General features: G+C 35.5%; 1 protein-coding gene across 4 annotated transcripts in view; it reads left to right on the plus strand.

Moving 5' to 3' along the window:
• The window catches only part of RB1CC1 (RB1 inducible coiled-coil 1), an 81835-nt gene that overhangs the window by 25506 nt on the left and 40937 nt on the right, over positions 1-15392 (plus strand). For 3 of the 4 annotated variants that reach the window (XM_080381461.1, XM_080381463.1, XM_080381462.1), the window contains exons 6-8: positions 6728-6930; positions 8042-8477; positions 12441-12611. In XM_080381461.1, the coding sequence (XP_080237587.1) occupies positions 6728-6930; positions 8042-8477; positions 12441-12611 (810 nt within the window). Of the gene's footprint in view, positions 1-2019; positions 2074-6727; positions 6931-8041; positions 8478-12440; positions 12612-15392 lie in introns of all 4 variants that reach the window. The other variant, XM_080381464.1, reaches the window with a different exon arrangement.

Consider the following 15392-nt stretch of genomic DNA (forward strand, 5'->3'; position numbering starts at 1 on the left):
TCATGATTTCAACATCTATACAGATTTTCTTAAGTTCCTGTTGATTACCTGAGATCTCATTATGTAGAATTCATGGTATAAAGATAAGGTAGCTTAAAAGCAGCTGTGTTGGTTAACTTACTGCTTTACCAATTAAACAGAAGCTCTAGCTATAAATTCTGTCATATGTGGCACAATATCTTTGCTTTGTGAACTTTTTTGGTTAGAATTTTTTGGTCAGTGTTTGTTGCATATACCATCTGGCTTTTAAATCCCAGTTAAAGCCACTTTCTAAGCCTATTTCCGTTTTATGTCTTGACATCCTGGTTTCCCTTCGACTAAAAGCTTACCTTTGAGATATCTGTGCCTAAGGATTACAGCTTGCCTTTTTACAACTAGCCTGGTTTCCCACCTTTCTTCCAGTTCAGCAGTTTTGGCCTTGAGCTACAGTATGTGAACAGTGAGGTGCACAGCGTTTGCAAGTTACATGCACACCAGCTTAGAAGACAAAGCTGTTCTCTGCACAGCGCGTTGTGCAGTAAACTACGTTGTGTGAATCTTGTCTAATCTTGTGGTTTTTTAACACTACTGCTTAAAATAATTTGTTAGATAAGCCTTTGGGAAAGGATTATTTTTAATTATTTTTCTTTTTGTGATCTAGCTGAAGTTCCCTTGTTATTTGTTCCAGAAGAAGGATATTGGAAACGGACTTTTTGTTACTCATATTTCATGTGATACTGTTGCTGTTGTCATCAAACTGTCAATTCTGGTCAGTTTTTCTTTGAGAAATGGGAATGAGGATGAGAAACTGTGTGGTCATTTCACTTGGTTGCCTAAAACCATGGCTGTAGCTGTTACTAGATCATTCTTGGTTTAGTTCCAAATGCTTCATAATACTTAAGCCAAGAAGTAGAGTCATGCTTCCTGAAAGCTGCGTATCTACTACTTGGAGAAATGTTCTTTCCCTTCTACTAGGAAGCTGTTTTGAGACCCTCTGGAAAAGTTACTTTAAAATTTTAATGTTCTTCAAGACGTTGTAATGTTTGTAACAATTATGTAGCCAAATTAATACTACTCATTCTTTTTGGAGAAATTTAGACTAATAGCCGGACACACTTCTAGCTCCTCCATGGAAGTCCAGAGTACTTTGTAATTTGGATTAGTGATCAGTCTCTTACTCTTTTAAAGTAGTCAAGCTGGGTGGGGTTAGAATGCAGCAGGTTTTAGCTTACCCTAAGGTATACCAAAAGATCTAGTGTTTGTCTTGGTTGGCCTTTGTAATGAGAACTGTTAGATCAAGCTTCTAGAAAATTTACCAGGAGAAAAAAGACTTGAGTGTCTTGGAATCAAGCTACTAGAAGTTATCACTTCTACCATGGTTTGATTCCCTGGCTGTGGTGGTTTGTGTCTGCTTCTCAGTATTTTTATTGGCAGTGAATTCTCACTTGACTTCTCTAAGCCTGCTTTTAATGTCAGAGCAAAGAGGCAGTGGAAAACAGTACTGAAGAAAGTTATGAAGCTATGACTTAAAGAATAACTTATTCTGTATTATGCTCATGAAATAAATACTGAGTATGTAATAAGTCATGCACTGTGTGGACAGATGTCCAAAGGACAGTCATTAAAAATTACCAGTATTAAAGGAAAATGGAATAATCAGCTGTCTAATGAAAGGAGAGAAACTACCATGAAGTATCAGTCTCCCTCACAGTGAAATTAACTGTTCCAATTACATATTCTAAAAGCTGAAACCTTGAAGTGGTTTATCTAGTAGCTCTGCTGATGTTTTAGTTGGAGGTGTACGAATTGGAGATACTGGTCTTGGTTACTAATTTTGGTAAGCAAGATAATGGTCACCTTTTCTGGAAGCGTGTATCTGCTGTTACAGTATATGGGTGAGTGTAATTTCACTTCCAAGGTTTTTTTTTGTTGGCCTGAGGTTGATTTTTAGGGTGACTGAAACCTGTAAGGAGTCCTTCTAACAGGATTTCAGTCACATGGCAATAGAGGACTTTGATGACTTGTTTCCTTTTACCACAGGGTTGTAGAGAATGGAAAGAACCCTGCATTTCCTGAGAATTTTGTTCTTTAGAGGTAAGTCCAAAGACTACTTAAGACAAAACAGACCTTCCTCAGATTATTTTCATTCAGATGAGCAGAAATACAACAGTAGAATGCAAAGACAAAGTCTTGAAATTGATGGGAAAAACTACCAGTTCATTTGTTATAGATAAAATGTGATTTGTTGCTTCTACTGATTTTGATTGAAATGTACTAAACAGAAGTAGTTATCAGAAGAATAATTTTAATTTATGATGATAAAGGAATTCCAGTAACATTCTGTTAAAGCACGCAGCCAAAGATATAACTCTTTCTGGTGGGCCTGTGAATTTCTTGACAAATTAGGAAGTGAAGATGCCTTATTTACTCTCCAATGTAACAGCAAGTTGAGATCAGCTTGGGCTTGTCTAGTCTTGTATTGGTAGTGGTGCTTCTTGAGGTCCACGTTCCGGCGATATGGTGGAGCTGTCAGTGTTCTAGGTATGCTGGTACAGCCAAGTAAGATGGACATAACTTCAGTTGCTTTGTAGAGCTGATTTTTATTCTCTGTGAACTATTGGGTGCCTGCCAATCACCCTTGAGTGGATCTGTGAAAAATCAATGACAAAAGCAAGCCTGTTGTTAGGCAGGCTTCATTTTCTGTGCTGGAGCTGGCAACTTTGCTGAGAAGTGTTAAAGCATATGTTGGTGCAGGCCTTTATTTATATGCCTGACAGAATTCAGTTTTTAGACTTCATTCATTTAGCAAAGAGCTGCTTAATTCTCTGCATACAGACGTACCAGTTAGATGAAATAGATCTGTCTTGATCCTTTTAAAGCAGCCTGAGGAGGCCTCCCTAGAAAAGATGTCTATGGAAATGGTAGGAAGAACAAGCCAAATCACTTGAAGGTGTATTTCAGTAGTGATGCAATGATAAGAAAGATATATCTGTGTATTTTTTGATTTCTTAATTACGTTTAAGCCATATAGATATTCCAAAGGAAGCAAAAACTTCACCACTCTTTTTTTTTTCTTCTTTTTTTTTGGCTGCACACCCTCACATTTTGAAAGCACGGTTATAGAATCGACTGAAACAGTGTTTTCTTCCTGACTCCTCCATGCAACATTAAAACCCAATGATTTAACCTAGTGTTTTTGTTCCCTGTAATGGTATCTGCTTAGTATAGGCTGAGACTGAAGCAGTTCTGGAAAGTGGACAGTTACTCCATGTGGTTTGAGCTTTGATAGAACCATCTAATTGAACCACCTGAATTCAGAGTAATATTATTTACTGTTTGAATGTAATGAGCTGATTTTATGATACTGCCCAAGAAGCCAGTACTGGGTTCCTGCAGACTCTTAATTGCTTTCAGGTTCATCCATGCAGACAGAATTCTGCTTGCCCCCCGCCACCCAGAGAGAATTTCTTTGGCACTTGGGATACACATGTGAAAATTACTTTGGGAGGATGATAATATGGAATGCTGTTGTAATATCTTGCATATGTGCCTGAAACAGTCATGTGTCTCTGTTTAGTTGTACAATTTGACTTGTAGCCTATTAGCTTACAGGTAACTTTGAAAACATACTTGAAAGCAACTTAGCTTTCAGGCTAATGAATTTTGTGCTCAGTGTTAGTTCAGTTTGAGCTCTAAATAGTTCAGAAAAAACCACTTTTGTATATTAGTATCATACTTACGATAGCTTTCATAAGGGGATTTTTTGATTTATTGTCCACATCTCCTGTGTGTACAGCAAGGAGCTGCAGCTGCTCTTAAAAATGCATACCTGGTTGAATACCTAGATGGCATTGGGGTATTTTTATATGACAGTTCCTCTGGACACATCTGCATTATATGACAGATCCTGACACTTATTAGAATGCCCTTCTGTTACATGTTTCCTAAAAACAATAAATTAATTAATTTTCCAGTGTGGGAAATACTGTTGTTTACGCTCTCTTTTCTAGGAGTCAGACTGTTGAGACACAAGCTTCTGGTTTGGTTAAATTTGGGTAAATCGCCACAGATTAGATTGCTAGATCCAGTGTGTCAGTGCTGGTCATCAGCAGTGTAACAAGCAATCTCAATTGTAATGATTATTTCCCCCCCCACCCCAACTAAGATTTGGTAACTTGTGATTTCTGATTTTTGTTTGAAAGTGTTTTGCTGAGGAAGCAGCCTTCTTAAAAATCTTAATTTGACAACGCTTAGGTTCTCAAGGGAACATCAAGAATGACATATAATAAAGCTTCATAGGGCAGTACTAATTTGTAGCTTTTGACTTGCATTGTGAACACAATAAATCTTTATAAAACCAAATATTGGCCACTAGTTAAGAGTATGTCTTAGGGTGGAAAGTCTGGTCAAAGCAAGCCTAGTGTATACATTTCCTTATTATGCATTTGAGTTGTGCCATGCGAAGTGTGTTTGTCCAAAGGAAAACAGAACTAACAAAAGCCTCTACCTAGGGCTTCTAAAGCAGCTCTTTTGTTTGAAGGTGGGAGAAGTCTAGGCTTTACTTTCCCTTATAAACCGAGATAATCACTTGAAGGAACTGCATAAAAAGACTCTGATCAGTTTTGATTTTGTAGGTGGCTTATATTGTTTTAGTCTTCAAACTAATGTGTGGTTCTACATATACTCTCACTTCTGGAATTATCGCCTGTGGTTTGGAGGAAGGGTAGAGAATAGTGTTTGTGAATTGAAGAGAGTACTTGTACACATTCCCGGGGCATACATTAGAACAAAATTGGGACATTTTGTTACCTTTTCAGCTTCATGCTTTTGGTGTATTTTTTTAGTGTACCTTAGGGTGAAACAGCCTGTCTTTTTGGCTCTTAATTCCTGCTTCCTCAATTATCATATTCAGCTTTTTTATATGCTGCAGAATTTGTCTTTGAGTAACCTCTATACAAAGTGAATTTAAAAAAAAAAAAGAAAAGATTGTTCAAGTTGTCAATATTGCATTAGTCAACATATGTGAATTTAAATTGTCTAGATGAACTGAGACAGTCTGAAGAAAATGACTTACAAATTTTAGCACTACCTGGATGCTGTCCAAGTTGTGGTATTGGTTGATTTTTGACTGAGAAAGTGAGAACTCATGCAACAAATAAAATAACTTCATTTCAAACTGGAAATCCTTATTCTCATGTGCACAGAAACTGACCAAAGTTCAGGAAATAAGATGATCTACCATCTTTACTATGAAGTGGTAGAAACTTGTAATAGCTTTTCATTTTATTGGAAGTGCATGTATAAGTAAGTTTGTATATTCGTGGTTGATCTGCTGATAGTTTAGTTACCAGTGATCTGAAGGACAGTGTATTTTGTCATGCTGCTTGAGACAAGGCTTGGACTTTTTAAAAGGGGTGGATGTTCATAATTTTCAGGTTTTTTCAGTATTCTGAAAATTTGGATAAAATGCTCTGCAGTTTTTTTGTTTTGGGAAGATAAGTGTTGTTGGGCTTTAAATTTTTGGGGGTATGCATATGTGCTGCTAACCATGTGTTCAGCAGCAAATGCATTCTGAAATGTACTGATGTGTTGCATTTGTAACAGTGCTTTCTCACTGTATTTGTATAACTTCTTTCTTTTATGTATGGTTTTCTCAATGTATTATAGCAGAGGAAAGTCATGTGTTCAGTTCTAGTTTAATGGTATGCTTGACCTGCAAAAAGTAGTAAGATTTTCTTTCTTGGAGGGTAGGTAGATACTAAAACCTGACATACAGGTTTGCTCAGGAGAATGTTTTCCAAGTAGTATGTTATTGATAATTGTATTGAACTGAAGGATTTATTGTGTGACTGTTACTCATTCTGTATTTGAGTAGTAGTCCCACTGAGGGGAGCAGCCTGTTTTCTTAAATTGGTAAATTTAAATTAGTTACTCTTCCTAATAGTTAAAACTTTGTAATTGAATAAATAGGCATTGCTGTTAGTGTACTTCTAGTAAGATATGGTATTTGCCATATATAGGTGTCTCTCTTAACTCTGCCAAGTTGGGTGGTAATTAAATTTTCACCTTCTTATGGCTTTAAAATGCCTCAGTGTCATCCAGTTCTTAACAGAAAAGCATCCATGTTGGTTTGCCTATACCAAGTTTCAGGGTGCATTTTAGAGTTTTGTGGAGACTCTGCACTGCTTCTCATCATGTTGTATCTGGTTTATTAATCAGTGGAAGACCTCAATTATCTGCCCTGCTGTTTTCCTCATGCATCTCTTCTTGCATTTTATGCACCTGTGCTTCTGCTGACTGATCTTACATTTCATTGTCTTGTTCTGAGCTTCTGCTTGGCTCATCAACAGTTTGCTCCTTCAATGGACCTTGTTTGCCAGCTCCTTCTACCAGATTAGTACAAGCATTATTGTTTGTGTTTATGTGCACTGAGTATTTTATATTAGCAGCATTTAATTAATTTTATAAGGTTTTTTGGAACTGCAACTTTCACCTGCCTGTTTTGAAGATACTTCTCAGTAAATTATACATTTTTCATCATCTAATTAGTTTTTTTATTTACGAATAAATAAAAGTTTTGTTATTTTTTAGGAAGTTGTAGCTTAAGTTTTACACCTTACCTAAATGTAACATTTTTCTATGTTACTATTTTCTGAAAGTCTCACTTTAATGCTTTATATAGTTACCACAGTAATAAACTGAAGTGATTTGCATTTCATTAGAACGTTTTAATTTATTTTTTTTACAGGAGATGTATGAGGTCGCCAAGAAACTTTGCTCCTTTTGTGAAGGTCTTGTACACGATGAACATCTTCAACATCAAGGCTGGGCTGCCATAATGGCCAACTTGGAAGATTGTACATACTCTTACCAAAAGCTGCTTTTCAAGTTTGAAAATGTATATTCAAGCTATCTGCAGTCCATAGATGATATCAAATTGAAACTTACACAGTAGGTTTGCCATTAAATTCATCCTCATTGTTTAAAGTTACTATATTTTTAAACTTCTTTCATGTGTTATCTCTCTGCTAGTTCTAATTAATCAAGCACATATTTGTTCGTTTGATTATGTGTCAAGGAGAACATTCTTTCTTTTCTATGCTACTCTTTTTTTAACTGACATTTTTCCTTGCATTCATCAGCACACAGAAACCTGAATTGAATTATATGGAAGATAGGCTCATTAATAAACTGATGTTTAAGAGCTGGAGTTCTTCCAAATGCATGGTAGAAATAGCTAGATAATAAATTTAGACATTAATCGACATTTTAAAAATACATATTTGCACTTTCAAATTAACTGCTTTCTAACACACTTGAGGAGATATTAAGAATTATAATCTATGTTGTAAGTATAAAGTTATAACACAAACTTTGGGTGTACATGTATACCTTTGAGGCGAGTGTGTGTGTATGTATATATGTGTGTAATTGCGTCCTACAAACTCTGGATATTACTTCATGGAAAACCTTTGGCATTTTTCTGGTTGTTACAGTATTATGGTATTTCCATGAGTGCTTTGCCTAATAGAATGTAAGCGGCTGCTGAATATTTAAAGAAATAAAGTATATATGTTTTACCTTTAAAAGAAAAAAGTTGAACCTCATCGCTTTTATCAAATGTATAGAAACCAATGAAACTGTGCAAAAGTATTTGGCCAGAGGGTACCCAATCTTTGCTAATAAGCATTGGTATCTGTGCAGATTGGAAACATAAGTCCCACTTGTGAGTTTAAAAAAAATAACAACCCAAAAAGCAAAACTGAACCCACAAACAGGGTATATCTCAAACTGTCCTTTTTCTCATTGTGTTGAAAACAGAAGCTTACTTGTTAAAAGAGTTCATATTCAGCAGTGGGAGAGCGCAAAAATTCTGTTTTCACTGTCCTCCCATGATGCTGATTCTGAACGCTGTATTTTGAAAGGGCAGTCACTAAATTCTCAAATCTGCTTCAGTTCTACAATAAATAGTACTTGATGTTATGGATGGTTTGTATCTAGTTTTTTGTCACATTGGCTTCTAGATACTGATGTTTTTTTCTTCTCACCCTTTTTAAAAAAGCTTGGGTTCTGCTGTTTCTATCATGGCCAAGATACCACTGTTGGAGTGCCTAACGAGACATAGTTACAGAGAGTGTTTAGGACGACTGGATTCTTCAGCTGACCACGGAGGGGCAGAAAGTGAAGAAGCTGAGGATGGGAAATCTGCTGAATTGGTGCTTTACTCTGATATATCTAAAGTGAACAATAAATCAGTGTTAGCCTCATTTTGCAAGTCAGTTGAACATTCAGCATTGGAAGGCACAGATCCTGAAAACGTAAAAGATGATAAGGAATCTGGTCAAAATGCTACTGTCCAGGACAATGAAACATCAGTAGAATTGAAAGATGGTGATCAGCCTTCCTTCAATGTGTCTTTGTTAGACTGGATAAATGTTCAAGATAGACCTAATGATGTTGAATCGCTGGTCAGAAAATGTTTTGATTCTATGAGCAGGGTAAGTTAATAATTTCTTAAAATTGAATGTTGCTGTTTATTTTCCAGATGCTGGTGCTTTTGAAGTGACTCAACTTTTTGTAACTCATTTCTCAGATAGCTATCTGAACGGAGACCAAAGCAGAGACTGGGGGTGGTTGCGAAGTATTTTAAGAGTTCTTGAGCGTTAAGAATTTGACCTTTAGGAAAATGTATAATTTCACAATGAATGCTTGTTATCTGGCTTGTTTCTCAAATAGCCATTCCTGTTGGAAAGCCAATAGCTTCTTGTAGTTTATAAGCAAAGTGGCTTTGCTTCTATTCTTTCTTTGCCTTTTTCATAGAAATTATGCTTATAATGAAAGTAAAGATTTTTTTTCTGGACTAAAGTTAATGTTCTTTGTATTAAAAATGTTGAAGCCTTTATTAAAACATGGGACAAATTCATGTGGTTAATTATGATAAATTTACATTTTATATGTATGCATTAGCTGATACAGATTAACTCAGAAGAGTCAAATATGTCAGTTCATATTTCTGATGCTGCTAGAATAAAATGTTGCTCACTTTCTTTACTTTCCAAACGATTATTTGAACCAGTGAGCATTATAACTGTTTAAAACCTTTTGCCTGGAAATCATCTTTCACTTTAGCTTATATTTCTTATGTTGTTTAGCCTTGTTTGCATGTGTAAACTCTATATTGAGTTGTAATAGTATAACTTAGAGCATCAAAGACAACAGAAATTATCTCTTTTTCTCTGTAGGGTAGGACTAGAAGACTGTCTCAGTTATGTCTAAACCCTGTGTGTTGTAGGGAATGTGTTCAATTCTGTACACTGATTTTTCAGCTCTGTATTAAAAGGAGTTGGAGAATTGGGCGTAATATTAAAGGCTGCTTAAGATTTTGAGCTCTCTAAATTTTAGTAGTACAGGAAAAGTGAAGAGAAAGATTGGGCTTTCAAGTTTTTTTTTTCTTTAGCAAAAACAATATTCAATTTCTTGTGTGAAAGACTTCCTGATTGCTGAAATTTGAGACAATCTTCTGTCCTGTTTGAGTAACGCTACAAGGTGCTTTCTACTGGATTAAAGCAAGAGTAACAAAACCCAGTAGTTAAGCTGTGAGAGAATAAATTAACTTTCTACATAATATTAATTGGACACAAATGTAACGTCTTCTAAGAACTCAATATTTGAAGGTAGACATTTAAAAGCTGCTTCCGAATAATTATTGTGATACTAAAGGTAGAAAAATGAAAAAAATAATCACCTTAGTTAAATATTTATTATACCTTTTTTGATAACTTATAGTCTTACCTGATCTGATATACATCACATGTTTTAGAGAGGCTATCTTGTAGTTGTGTGTATTTCTGTCCTGTTCTTATCTAAGACTAGTCAGAAATCCTTTGTTTCAACTATTGTAATTGTTTTGTAACTTAAGGTGATTTTTGTAGGGAAATAATGTAATTGTTCTTGCAAAAATGAAGATTTTTTTTGTTTTCTTGGTATAAGGAGCATTGACCGGTAGGGAAAACACATTAGTCAGACCATTGTGGCCACCACCATAACAACTGTAATTGATGAACTATCACACTACTTCAAAGCTTTCAGGGTTTTGTGAACCACAACAGATCAAGATGGATCAATGTATTTTACTTCAATAGCAATACGGACAAAAGACTGAATTTTTGCCTACCTTTGATTTAGAACGTTTGAAAACAGAATTGGCCTGTAACTGTAAAAAAAAAAAATACTTAGTATCTTGCAACACAATTGTGCTTTTAATATTTACTTGAGATGACACTTTAGCTTAGCAAGCTAGAATAAAATGGTAGTAATATATTTTTTTTAAAGTATTGTTTTTCCTGCATTCTCCCCATGCCCTTTCCTTCTTGGAAATATGAACCATACAAATGGTTTATGATTGCAATTCTTATTTGAAACTCTGAATTCAGGTAAGATTTTTGTGAAAGTATGAAGTATCAGAGTATGAGCTTTATACCTTTGGTACTGGTAGTCATGGCGGAACTGGTGGGTTGCACAGTGTTGCTAGGTATCTGGTTCTCCTAGCCTCTAGGTGTTTCTACAAAATAATGCTTCTAATTAGAGAAACCTAGGCTGCAGTAAAAACAGTGGGTAAGTAGGAGCTAATCAGATGTTTCTGTTAAGTGCAGTCATAGCCACTTAAATAGAAGGCTACAAGAGGAAGAGACTTTTAAATATGAGAGCAGTATTACCTACCAGTGAAAGCAGAGCTGAGTGCTACAGCTGCAGTTATGTCAAAAATGGGGTAAAAAGAATGGATGGAGGAAATAAATTACAGGGTGGAATGAGAGGAATAGATGCCCTTTGTAAAAAGAGATAAAACACAACTAGTTTTGTGAAGGTAAAAAAAGGAAACCCCACCATATTCTTCATTATTTTATTTGCTAAGAAACTGTTCTGGCTCCTGCATTGGAGTAATTTAGGATGCCACAGGGGAATAATCCTGAACAGGATGGCAGTGAAGATGATGCTATAAACAAATCTGGTTTGATTCCAGGAACAATTACTGGTTCCTGAAGATGGACAACTCACTTGAGAAAGACCAAGATTCATAAGATCTTTCATAACGTACTAAAAATTAGCCTTTGTTGTTTTCAGAGAACTTCAAAGTATTTTGACACATCAATAATAATATTGATTATTTATTCTGAAAAGTTCTGGGGTAATTACTAGGTATTGCTACTTCCCTTTGTGGTCTTTGTTTGGGTGTGTGTTTTTTTGTTTTGCATGTTGAGAATTAAAGAAGTTATTATTATTTGTAGTTGCTCCTTAATTTGTAATGCTTTTTCTCTTCAGATTCCTCTCTGTACCCTGGGGGGCGTATTTCCATAATGAAAAAGTGCTGTGTTGGAAAGCTTTTATACAGTTAAATAGTAGATTGAAGGGAATATAGTACTTGTATGACTAAAGATTAACACAAATAAAAGTGCCTTCTCTTTTGAGAGTTAATTTGTGTGCTCTCTAAGTGGCATATACCATGTATGTGAGCAAAAGAAGCTAGTGGTATGACAGCTAATACGACTTCACAGGACGGTGTCCTTTTCACTAGATTGTCATATAATAGATGGCACACCATAACCATTTTGGATAATTTTGGACAATTTTTTTCATATTCAGCTAACACCTAATGACTGTTATAGTGTGTTCCTAACTAGTGTATTCCAGTTTTAGACTAAATTCTGTCCTATGTAAGTGGTTGCAATTACCTGTTATTTCTAGAACTAAGGAAATAGACTGATTTATTTCATTACTCTTCTAATGAAAGCTGAAGAGTCACCCTTAATATCTGTGGACATTGGTAGACTCTTAGTGTTTCAAACACAGTTCTTTTTCTGGATATGAAGGAACCTGTGAAGGAATACAATGAAATAATCTATAAAAATGTATTTATTAGGAAAAACATCAGCAAAAAACATTACAAATACATTATTTTTCTCTGGCTTGTTTTCCAGTTACTTAGAACTAATCTGCTTGTCTAAGGAATCAATTAAAACATTCCTTTAGTGGTAAAAGGCGAATGGGTCTTGCAGCTTTCTCACATCTCCCTCCCTACTGCACCTCCCACTGAGTCACATTCATCACTTGTTTCGACTGTAGCTGTATGGACTGTGTTCTAGGGTAGACACTCCATTAGTTTTAAACTGCCTCTTTCCCCTGCATGCTGTCTTGTCCCCTCGGCTAATGTCCCTTCCCGTTGTGTAAGGATCCTGACTTCTATGATAGTCTGGTTGGAATACTTCAAAGAAATTTGAGCTGTGGTATAAAATCCACAAACCTGGTAATTCAGAATTCTGGAGGAGGTGACAGAGGTAGGCACATGTTAGACTCAAAAAAAGGAAGAAAAATATTAAGGTTATAAAAACTCATTTACTTAGCTTGCATTGACTTTTACTATGTCAACTGCTAATAAAAAAAAAAAAAAATCTTTTTTTTTTCAGCTTGATCCAAGGATCATCCAGCCCTTTCTGGCAGAATGTCGCCAAACTATCGCCAAACTAGATAATCAGAACATGAAGGCTATTAAAGGCCTTGAGGATAGGCTCTATGCATTGGACCAGATGATTGCAAGCTGCAGCAGGCTGGTGAATGAACAAAAAGAACTTGCTCAGGTAATACACATTTGTGTGTGCAACATTGGAATATGGTAGATTTTTGATAGGTGTATGCTGTTAAAGATTACAATGAAACAGTTGCATGTCTTAATGCAGGATAATTTTCAGTGTATCACACTGGAGATGCTATATTAATAATAATTATTAATATAGCTATGTTAACAAAAATGCTATATTAGTAATATAACAAGATGCTATATTAATAATTTGACATTTAAATATTGGTAGTTTTTACATCAGTCATATTTTCACCTCATAACTCCAACTACCACATTAATTTAAATACTTTTTTATGCCATTAAGTTATTTGAAAATGCAACAGTGGGTGATGGACAACACCAGAAATTAAATATAGAGCTTCATTTATGTTACTTGATCTGTATTGGAGAAAAAGTCACTACAAAATAAAGTCAGTCTTAAAATGTCCTAGACGTAATACACAAGAAACATGCAGAGCTGTTGTTAGTTTAGCTATAAAAATAAAGACAGCTTAATATGTAGCTGTTTCTGTAAACATTCTCTTGGTTATAATTTGGAAAAATATATTTAACTCTCATTCTGCCAATCAGCATTTTCATAAAAGCACCAGTGTAACCTTACCAGCTTCTGAGATACATCAGTACATGGTATTGTTTCTGGAATGGGATACATCTAGTCTATTTTCTTTTTAGAAATCGGATTTCTTCTGGCTGAATGAGAATCACTTAGAATATGGTAAAATTTAGAACTATTTTCAAATTTTTAAGGTGTTTCTTGTGTTAATGTATCATGTTAAATCTAGTGAATACTTTACAAACAGGTTGTGCCGTATTAGTGTAACAGTTTGCACATTAATGTGGAAAGCTACTAAAAATAGGATCTGATGAAGATGTCAGCTGTAAATTTTGTAGACTTTTAAAGCTTATCTGAAAAATGATGTTTTTAACAAGTACTCTTAGTTTTAAGGAGAAGAAAACATCTGGCTTAAATATTAACTTAGTATCTATCCATACATATATTTGTCAGATTTGTCTAAATTGCACCTGATTTACAGCTATGTTTAAGAGCAGACAACTTTTTGCTAATAGACAATCAACGACAGCCTGTAGTTTGCAATTGCTCATATGCCGGAGACCAGGATGCTGAATTGATTCATCTTTGCTAGTTCATCCAGTCTCTCATAAAATGGAAAAAAAACCCTCAATAATGGGAAAGGAAAACGATGCATGGAATAGGCATTGTGGTCAGGTGGCGTATTCTGAACACTTTCTGTCACACCAACTAAGTCATTAGTTTGTTCTTAATATGTTGTCATCTTCTGACCTTTTGACTAGATCTAGAGTCAAACAAATAGAACCAGGTGATTGGTGAGCTACTCCACTGTCCTTTTATCCTTTCTCTTGGTAATGTTACTTAGCTTATGTGCCACTCCACGGAGTTAGTTTTTCTGAGAGGACATGTTTATTTTCTGAGCTGAAAAAGGGAGCTATGACCCTGCTGCATTATATACTTCAGTAGTTAGAAAAATTGGGGACCTTCAGGTTTGAGTTATAGAGGGCTTTTGTTATCCTCATGGTCTAGAAATAGAAAAACAGCTAGAAAATCAGAACTTCAGCTGGAGATACGGAATAAGAGCTAAGTAGGTTAAATTTAATTTTGAAGGGAAATACTGAGTCCTTGGGGACTTGTCACTTAGTATAGGATCGGGGAAGAGGTAATGTGTTTAATGGTTGATCACCATCTTGTAGTGAGGTGAGAAAGTAGTGTGCGTGCAATAGATAGACAGTGTAATTTGCAGTAATAAAAAATTTTTATTAAAGACTATTTTAAATGTAAAATATATAGCTCTTTTTTAATGACATTTTACAGTACCATATCAAAGCTTTTTTATTAAACAGTTTTTGTGAAGAGCTTCAGTTAACTTTATATCCTAAGATTGTCCTTTAATGCCTTGTTTGCAACTGAAGGTATGGTAAAATCTGTATGTGTTAATTATCTGATATTCAGATTTTCACCATTACGTCAGAGCTGGGACTGTGAAGAAAGGCAAGAGTTTCTTATTTCTCCTTACACATTAGTATATTATTAGTTAGGAGTAAGTGAATAATATTGCCCCCTTATGCTGGGATGGCTAGAGCCCCCTTTTGAGGAGGAGGGAACTGGGGTGACAGTGGTGTAGGACCCAAGCTTCCTGCTGCATCTTCTGGCTGTGCTGCATAAAGGTGGGTGCTACCAGTACTTCTAGCAGCATTGTTTAAAAGCGGAGCCTGTCTTCAGGTAGTTCCAATGAATAAGTTTAGAAGTAAGTTTGTGCTAAATATCAGTCTTGCAGTGTTTATATTGTAGGACAGTGCTAAATCCAAGGGAATTTAGCATGATGGAAAAGCTGCTCTTCCATTCTGGTACTTGGTTCCCCAGTGCTGTGAGTGGTGACTTTAGCTATGTTTTCCCTCTTCATGGGGATGAAGAGCCTACCTCAAATTTACCAATCCCACTTTTGAGTGAGGTGCCTGAAAGTCAGCTGGAAAGATACTTTGTCACCTCATTTAAATGCTACTGTAAATTTATGGTTTGTACCTTTTTGAAGACTTGTCAGACTTGAACTTTCAAATCTTCATCTTTGCCTTTTTTTATAAATTGTCTGTTCCATTACTTATGATAGTCCTGGTTTCAGCTGGGATAACTTTCTTAGTAGCTAGTACAGGGCTATGTTTTAGCTTTGCTGTGAGAACATGTTGATAGGACACTGATGTTTTTACTTGTTGCTGGGTGAAGTTTATACTAAATCAAGGACTCTTC

Source organism: Falco punctatus, assembly GCF_963210335.1.
Source record: "Falco punctatus genome assembly, chromosome: 3".
In the NCBI taxonomy this organism is placed as follows: Eukaryota; Metazoa; Chordata; class Aves; order Falconiformes; family Falconidae; genus Falco; species Falco punctatus.